We start from the raw sequence: 9,791 nt of genomic DNA on the forward strand, positions 1-9,791 counted from the left end.
ATTCAAAGTCAGTATGATAGTTGAGTAAACAAACAGGTAAACAAACCATCGCGTGACATAAGACAACCTCTAGCAGAGGTCAATTACACTCAAAGCGAATATTCAAGCATGATTCCATCCAATTACACCGGGTCAACATAGTCGTTAGACCTAACATATTCTTAAAATTTTTAAGAAGCAGAAAAAAAATTACCGTCGAATTCAGAAGAGCACGAAACGCGCCGAGAAGACAAAGCGCTTGCGCTTCACGTCCGGGACAAATTTGACAACGTTGTAGAAGATTTGACAGTAGTCGCACACCTTCTGCTTCGACAAACTGCTCGATGAAGCTGAACGATAAGGATTTGTCCCACAGAAAAAAAAAAAACAGCACATAGCTCATCGCTTAGAAAAAGGGAAGAACAGAGTCCATATTACATGTATCACGTGGCTGTGAGAGAAGGTGGCATGGGACAGACTACATTATTGATACAATGATACAATTAATACATTATTGTTTTTTTCGGTACATAGAGAACTTAACCTCACGCCGTATAGATGTTATGGACAACAAAAAGTTGAGTTCATATTTGCATTCCTTGTGTTGTAGGAAGAGTTTACCGAAGGTGACATGTGACAAACTACATTATTGATCTTTTGATACATAGCAAACTTAACCTAACGCCGTGCAGTCATTATGTATAGACAAAAAAAGGTAGACTTATGTTTACTTCCTTGTGTCTCAGTCAGACTTTACCCACAGATAGGACCGACACAGCCGCATAGGCATAACAACGATGCCTTTGCCACGCTTCTTTTTCCCTGGGAATGAAGCCATTCCTCTTGGTTAAATATTTCCTGCTATTTATCGAAGCGTAGGATCGTCACAAAAAAAAATGTTTGAATTCTTGTTGCATTAAAGGGATCACCCCACGAATCTGAGGTGATGCGGATTTTAGGTGGAGTATTTGCACACGGGATAGTAGATAATGGAGATGGGTGTGATTCCATCCATTTCTTCCTAATTGCCGTAAAAACGGCCCGGAAGATGCGCGCGTGCACAAGGCTGACGCGCTCCAATCGAACTCCTTGTGGAAAATAGTGCGCCGGAACGCTCAAAGATATATCTTCTGAGCCTTTTTCTTCGGCAGTTAGGAAGAAATAGACTCAATAATCAATCTTCTCTCAATAATCTACGATACCGTATATGAATACTCCACCAGAAATCCGTACCACTCCAGATTCGTGGGGTGATGCCTCCAAATATTTCCTGCTCTTTATCGAATCGTAGGATCGTCACAAAAAAAAATCCTCGAATTTTTGTTGCATCAAGGTTTTACAAATAACTAATCATAGAAAAAAGACCCTATGTTTTACAAGGATTTCGAAGAAATCCAAAAAACAGCGCCACTACACAAAAGGCGAGTGAGGAGCGTGAGAAGAGGCTGATTGCAGAAAGGTGGCCTACAATTCACGTATATAGCGTCGATGAAACCGCAAAATTTGCATTATTTGCAAAATTAGTTCTATGTTGACTAGAAAACAATTAATAATTTTTATAATTTTACAACTAATTAAAATGCACTGATTTATGGTGCAATATAAAAGAAGCGCTCACGTACGAAACCGCCTGAAAAAAAAACCAAACAAACAAATAAATCAGATTGTGACACTGAGCGCTGAATTCATAAATTATTGCTATTGGTAGCGAGATAAGAACAACCATATGTGAATAATACACGAGAAATGGAGCTGCAGCTTAACTGAAAAGAATATGTTGCTAAAAAAATAGGAAAAAAGAAATAAGAATATGTAGTTTGGAAATAATACGATAAAATCCTGTAATTTTCTGTGCTTCTCTTCAAATCACCTGAAGAGAGGCAAAATGAGGATATTATTCAGTGACAGTAGATCTTTATGTAGAGTGAAGGATGTTCTGCCAAGTGATTAGTATTTTTTTTAATATAATACTGTACGAATCAACCCTTACAATTTCCAGAAAACTTTCCAAAAAAATCACTTTTTTAAACCTTTGAATTTCCTTAGAAACACGTCAGTTATATAGCTACAACTGACTTAATTCACAATTTACTAAATAAAACTAATAGTAAAATTTACAAGAGGGAACAAAAAAAACGCGAGCTCGCACTTTTTTCGTTTCTCTCATTAACTCGATTGGTTTTGCTCTGTATCACCAAATTTAGACATCAGTCGATTCGAGATCACAGCTTCTATCTATCCGGCTCATTTCAAACACTGAAAAATTTTCGCAAGAGCAGTTATTTCCTAGATTGCCAACGGCTGCAAGACAGGGTGCCGGGGCTCGACCTAGTTGTACCTTGAGAGTATATAACAGTTATTGCAAAAAAAAAAACGATAAAAATAAAGTTAAGTAGTCGTGAAGTAGACATTACTGTGAACATTTTAATAGTTAGGCGGGGCCGGAATCATCGCGAACTGCAGCGATGGATGGTGCTACCAAAGCTCCTAACTCGATCCTAACTGCTACACCCCACCGAATAAATAGACAGTTTCGTAAAATATTTATGGAGCATTACTTTGAGATATCATATCCCACTTTTTGTTGTAAACTAATAGATCGTACAGCAAAATGGGCACATTTTACTGCAGAAATATGTGCGGAGAAATTCCTAGAAATATTTTCTAGCTGTAAAAATATACTTTCAGAGACATTAAGAAGAGGTGGAAAAAAAAATTGGATGACAAAGGTCAGCTCAGCAAAATGCGGCTAAGTAGATCGAGCGTGGTAAAACGAATTCTTGGAAAAATGAAAAATCGAAAACTATGCAGCATAAGTTGTTGTATTCGGAGAATATTGCGGTCAGGAAGTTATAAAAATTGAGGAATTCGGAAATATATGAGTGGAGTGGAACCAGAATATAATAATACAATAGGAGAAAAATAGAAATAGAAGGAAAGGAGTAAACAGATACTGAAATATACGCCCAGAGTCTCAGAACTAATAGAGGTAAATAGGAAATTAGCTTAATTTTCTTTAAAATTTAGTCAAATTTTTAAATTTATCAGTTCACTCTTGAAAAGAGTGAACCGATAAATTTAAAAATTTGACTAAATTAGAAAAATTAGATAAACGCGCGTCATTTAACTAGATATATGCGGATATGAGATTATACATTTCTTGTCTATTCAGTATTACTATAGATAAAAATATGGGACTAGGACCCAATGTCATAATAATAGTCACAGTCACAATAATATCATCCCTTTCTCATAGTGAAAAGAGTTAGATTAACATGATCAACATTATCTAAACGGATCCAGTTACCTTCATTTCAGTGATCCTTCAATTTCTATCGTTATTATTAGTTAAAATTATTATTATTAGATTAAAAAAAAATCCTCAATATCAACGCATAATTATTATTACAGTAGCATGTCATTATAACAATATCATAATATGGGACCAAGTCACCGAATTATAATAATAGTAGTTAGAGTTGTCATAATAATATCATTGCGTTTTCATAGCAATATGATAACATGGGACAAGTCCCAGAGCAAAAAAAAAATCGAGAAATCGTCAGAAATTAATGTGAATTTATTCATTGAAGCGTTATTGGAATGTATATTGAGCAATAAACAAAGGTGACTAGCGATTTGATTGTTCTTTTTTTTGCTACGACCTACCGAGAAAACCATAGAAACTGGAAATGTGAGGAAATGTTCCGCCACCTGGATCATAACGATGGGAAAAAAACATGTATGAAAGTGGTAATTATTGCGTCAGTGAAAGGTATGAACAAAGAGCGGGAAGAGAGAAATTGAAAAATCCGAAAAATATAGCTTTAGAAAATTCGGGATTCTAGGGAAAATGTTGATTAGAAGATGAAAAATTCTATTCTAAAAATTGGAAATTTCTCAAATTGAAGTATTTATGAATATTACAGTTTATAGAATTCTATAGCAACAAAATTCAATATAATTTATGGGCGCGAAGCAATGCACTAAGGAATATGTAATGATCGTTTCACGAAAAAAAATGAAATGAACTGAAAAGCCTAAATTTTCTGGATTTTACCTACACCGGAGACAGTTATTGATATTTACCCGTAAGATAAGGAGAACAATATGGATGCAAAGAATTCTATAAGGGGTAAAACTGCCTGAGGAAGGTGCATGAGCCGAGATTCCTCATGCTTACTACCGTAAACTCGTCCAGCTCGAACGAGAACTACGATTCTCACAAATGAGAGCACGTAACTGTACGAATTCGATGCCCGGGCACTAGCGTATGTGGTACGTATTGTGTATGTACACAACAACGACAACGAGAAAAAAAGCACTACCACGCCGTGAACTGGATACCGGATCATACCGGTACGAGCTGAAAAATCTCGTCAAACCCCGCGCATAAAAACGGTCATTAGCCGTGCACAGCACAGGTGCACAGCGAACGTATCACCACGAACGTAAAAATCGCTGCGTACACTGTTTGAAACGTTCCCCGTGCGTAGATGTGAAGAAGAGCACAAATTTGATCGAGAATCAACCAGAAACCGGGGGGAAATAACACAGAAATTGATAGAACGAAGGATTAGTGCACGATAAAATCAAATTCGTCCAGATTGGGAATTTTCTAAAACTAAAAGAAAAGCAAGACAGCAAACTAATTCAATGTTTTCAGCTTCATACAGAAAAACGGACGTAAACGGATTGAATAAATGCATGCGCAGTGGTTTTTCTGCTTGTCCGTGATTGCACACAAGCACGACAAACACTAGAGCTCGGCTATCCAAAGAAGAAATTGTTCCGGACTTATGTAGCTGCAGAAAGACATAGAGCACGCAGAAGATATAAGCAGTAAGCGCACGCCGAATTAAAATGGAACTCTGATCGAATTCTGCAAGTGCGGACTTGGGCGACGGGAACGCGTAAGTGCCACATCTATATCTAAATTTTACCTCTGTGTCGAAACTTTAAGGACTACAGTTTTGGGTTGAGTGCTACATTTTGCTAGTCCGTAACTACGAACTTTGGAAAAATTTTCTGCAAAACAAAGATCCACATTAAATTCCATTATTCTGCGGGCTTCAGCAAAGCCCATCGCAGAACTTCCGCAGCTTTGGGGAAACTATAAAAATAACCAAAAGACGTGTTAATAATTCTGTTGTGTTCGTGTAGCTTCTCCTAGTTATCTTTGGCAAGGGCTTATTCGCAATCGCCTATATGATCGTATTTGCACCACACCGGAGTGCAAAATATGTCCGGATAACAACGAGGGTGATTGCACGAGTTCATGTGTTGTTTATATGATTTCCTATGTGCAGTGTGATGACGAATACATAGAAGAAATAACTAGACCACTATCCGAATCAAAGAACTCCTGGACGGCAAAAGGAAATCATGCGACTCCACTGCATTAGGTGGTCACTGGGGGCGACGTCACAGCGGAGAAGATTTTGAAGGCATAACCCCACGAATCTGAGCTGGTACGGATTTCAAGTGGAGTACTCGTATATGGGATCGTAGATTATGAAGAGATGGGTGATCCCGTCCTTTTCTTCCTAATCCCCGTAAAGAACGGCACGGAAAATACGGCTTCCAGTGTTCCAGCGCGCTATTTTCAACAAGAAGTTCGATTGAAGCGTGCCAGCCATGTACACGCGCCGCATCTGCCGGGCCGTTTCTTACGGCAATTAGAAAGAAATGGACGAAATTACCCCCTCTCCATAATCTACTATCCCAAATCTATAATCTACTATCTACGAATACTCCACCTGAAATCCGTACCACCTCAGATTTGTGGAATGACGCCTTTAAGATCACGATTTTGGCGCGCGAACCTAGTATTGCGGCGCGCAAGAGTCTGGACGCTTTTTGGATCCACTCCAAGGGCCAGAACATGAATCGCAAAGAGGAATGCCTCTGCATTACGCGAGAACTCGCGCCCTATTTAAGGCTGATATTTGATTGCGCTAGTCACCTCACTTCAGGTATCTAGCAGTGGGAAGATAGTCAGCTGATCCTAAGGTACGATTTTCTCTTCTACTGGTAGCTATGAGGCCCAACAGTAAACGTAGGACTTTCTTTGTTGGGCGGATAAGGCGTTTGATCGGATTAATCACGTTCGATCTCAACTTTTCAGGCTCTGAAGAAGGCGATATCGCCGAAACGAATAATGCACGAGTAAAGGATAATAACAACCTCATGTCCGGCTGAATTTAAGAAACCAAATACTGTCAATGATTAGTTTTACGAGTTAGTGAGAAAGCAATTACAGGGAACATATGAATGATTCTGATGTAGTAGAAACGCTAATCTAAGCGTCAAAATTGAAAATTTTGATTTTGCGGGGTGATTTCCCCCTCTCTCCTCCCAAAAAAAAGCCACGGAAGGAAATACATAAAGTAGCTTTTGTATAGTCTAATATTAATATAATACAATGTGAAAGGTGGTAGTTCACAAAGAAAAGGCTATTATTTTATTGTAGTTTATGAATGCAAACCAACACAAAAGTACTGGAACGATAGATCCCAGAAATAATTTGTTATAGTGCTCTAAGTGTTTAAGTGTGAGAGAAAAAATATTTATCTATATAAAACATATTCTGCAAACACGGAAAACGTCAAAATAATCTTCGTACTACTGACAATAATAATAATTCTAATATTAGTATTAGTGATTGAAATTGTTACTTTATTGTTGTTATTTGTTTGTTTATTAGTAATATATTAGTTTAAATGATGAGAAAAATATAGTAGTTTTTCTATCCGTTCATTATATGAGGAAGGAAATGAAAATGAAAATGCGGTTTTCCAGTATACGATCGTTATTCTGCAATTGCGGACTACGACAGCATACTGAAAAACCGTACTAATTATAAAATATGTAATGTAAATGAAATAAAATAAAGGATAAATACAAATAAATAAAATGTAAATGTAAAACTTAATTATAATATAAAATATAATAGAAATAAATAAAATATATAAATATAAAATATAATAGAAATAAATAGAAATATAGAAATATATAATAAAAGGCCTTTTGAAAATATAAGTCTACAAACTAGAGCAAGTTCAAAATTGATATGCAAAATTGGTAGCGCTGCTTAGACCTCGTGACAAAATACCGTAATAACTGTAATTCCGCAAGGAAAATGAGTACTGTCTCCTCGCTTTTAATTACATGGAATGTGTTATATGGATAAAAGCCATAGATGAGATCAAGTGAATCGAGCAGAGCCGTGGCCAAGCGGTCGAATCTAATCGTGGCCAATCCAGAGATTGCACAAAGTGCTGTGCGGATGGCAGTCGGCTCGCGGCTCGACTCGTCACAGCACAATATGTACGATGTTGGCTCGCGCGTACACACAATACGATAAACAAAACGCTAACATTGCTGGACAATATGGTTTGAGTTTGAGCGTGGGAATCGTGGATATCGAATGAATTACCTGGAACACTGTGTTCTAAGCGTGATCACGATATCCTGTAGAGTATTGATGGACGGAGCGACAAGTTCGGCTGTTTCTTTCTCGTAGGTTCTGAGCACTGAGATCAGTTCACCGAAATCTTCTTCTGGACGAAACTGGAATGATTTTGTGTGTCACCGGAATAAGGAAATCTGCGTAAAAAAAACCGTCGTCTAACGTCATTAACGTCTTTTCTCCGCAGGAAATTTTCCAAGAATAGACACAAAAATAACTGGATAAAACGGTGAACGCGGAGCAACCAGACCGAAACGGTCACTGCTCTCAATAAACGATCATCAGATCACCTCATGATCATCAAACAGAAGCCGGCCGCCCACCCGAATAGGTTTATCACACACCGAGCAAACAATATCATTCACGCCACGAACCGCGGGCCTACTACAGGGCCACGAGGCCACCACCACATCCCGACCGACACCCGATGATCCCCCGGGGATCGATTTCGATGATGAGATGACAGAGATGGCGGTGTGGTCAACATCTCACAGGAATCACAACAACAAACACAAATAAAAACAACATTACACTAGAGAATTCTTGGTTGGTCTGAAGGAAAAAAGTACTAAAAAACAGAGGAAAAAGGTGGAATCTTGTCCAGAGAAAAGAAAGGAAACTGGCTCCGCAATCCCTGGATTTTGACCTACTCCTAATATTAAAGTTTTTAGTTGTTTTCTCACTGTAAGATACAAACAAAATAGAGCTTTGTCGCGAATTTTTCGAAAATTCATCTGCCTTCTATTCGAAAACATTGAAATCCACTTTTTTTCAGAACAATTTACAGCAGCTACAGTGGATGAAATACTGCGGAAAAAAAATTTTTTGAAAACAATAAAGTAGGATGAAAGTTATTTTTGCTGTTTGTTGTCTGTTTATTCGTTGTTCAATTACCCAATTAATTAATTATTGTTTACTTATTTCAACTAAATACGGTTAGCCAGTCATTTTAGTTCAAATCGTTGAATTGGATTTAGTTGTATTCCTCCCTACTTCATATGTGTTACGGCCACTCGCTCACTTCCAACTTTTACAGTTGGGAATTTCCTGGAGAATCTGGTCCCATGACTTTCTATTTTTACTCATTTTTTCCTTTTTTCTTCATAAATAACCAGAACAAAAACGAAAAGAACGCCAACCGTTTGAGTATTGAGCATAATAATCTTTTTCTCCTTGGAATATGACCGTAAATCCGCACGCCTTTCTTCGCTAATCCCACATTCTTCCTGAAAAAAAATCAGTTGTGCCGCTACTTTTTGCGCCCAACCTTAACTTTTTCTACAAAACTCACCACAAATTTTTCAAAATCCTTCTCAAGTTTCCCTTCGTCAAGCAAATCTAGCGGATCCAAGTAATATAATGGTTGTCTAGGATTTCTTCTAATAGTCGTATCCTCATCTTTTCGTTTATTGAAACAGGACAATATACTCTCCATACAATCTTCTATAAAGTCCATCTGAAATAGAAGTGATATTTACGGGGAAAAATATTGGAAAATTTTCAGAAAAAAAAATCCGAGGCGACGTCATCATCCATAGAAGAGTCATGGATTACAGCAAACTTTAGTAGAAATATGAAGAATGCTCATTTTGAAAAAAAAAACTTCAGGTGAAGAAGGCGAGAAACAGAGAAAGAGAGAGGAAAACTGCTTCCTGGAACGCGAGAAATCAGATAAAGCACAGTTATGGAGAGATTTAAAGGATGAGCAATGAAGAAATTTTGAGGAAAAAACCCTTTCATCCCAATTTTTTCGAAAAAAAAAGTGGATCGTTAGTCTTGCCATATACAGCACATAAAAAAGATAACATTGAATGACCTAGAACAAGCATATAAAAATATATGGAACGCAGGAGATAAGGAACAGGTAAATATGAAAATTAAATAGATAGATATCAAATAAACAAGTAAACAAAGGAACATACTCGACAATTCAACAAACAAACAGATAAGAGAAGTAGAGGACGGTTTACATACATATGAACAACGTCGTGTGTCTGATGAAATCCGGCTCCGTAAGAATTTTTGTCAACAAAATCTCGCGAAGCCGTAAAACAACAGGTTACAATTCAACATATCCAGCGATTCTAACGCTTTTTCCCAAGAAAACTTTCAAATATTCGTCGAAAATGTGTGCAACAACGAAGAGAAGACGAACATTTCTGTGGAAATGTTCGAATATGTATGGGATTCGACAATGGTTTTTTCTTCTGTGGATTATCCAAATCCATCATGTAGAGGTGAGTTTGAATGGGGTAAATTGGTAATTTATTGTGGAAATCGATGCGATACATTGGAAAATGGAAAAATCATCCTTTTCGGGAAGATCTCGTGAGAGCGCCTT

At 37.5% G+C, this 9,791-nt stretch overlaps 1 protein-coding gene across 1 annotated transcript in view; it reads right to left on the reverse strand.

Annotated features, from left to right (window-relative positions):
• Window positions 1-8,906, reverse strand: part of RB195_013482 (uncharacterized protein) — a gene marked incomplete at both ends in the record, with an annotated part of 28,866 nt that extends 19,960 nt beyond the window's left edge. Inside the window, 4 exons of the mRNA XM_064203315.1 lie at window positions 194-329; window positions 7,418-7,551; window positions 8,590-8,676; window positions 8,742-8,906. Of these exons, the coding sequence (XP_064059196.1) occupies window positions 194-329; window positions 7,418-7,551; window positions 8,590-8,676; window positions 8,742-8,906 (522 nt within the window). The remainder of the gene's footprint in view (window positions 1-193; window positions 330-7,417; window positions 7,552-8,589; window positions 8,677-8,741) is intronic.
• Between the last annotated feature and the right edge of the window lie 885 nt (window positions 8,907-9,791).

This window comes from Necator americanus, chromosome V, assembly GCF_031761385.1.
Source record: "Necator americanus strain Aroian chromosome V, whole genome shotgun sequence".
NCBI classification, from domain to species: domain Eukaryota; kingdom Metazoa; phylum Nematoda; class Chromadorea; order Rhabditida; family Ancylostomatidae; genus Necator; species Necator americanus.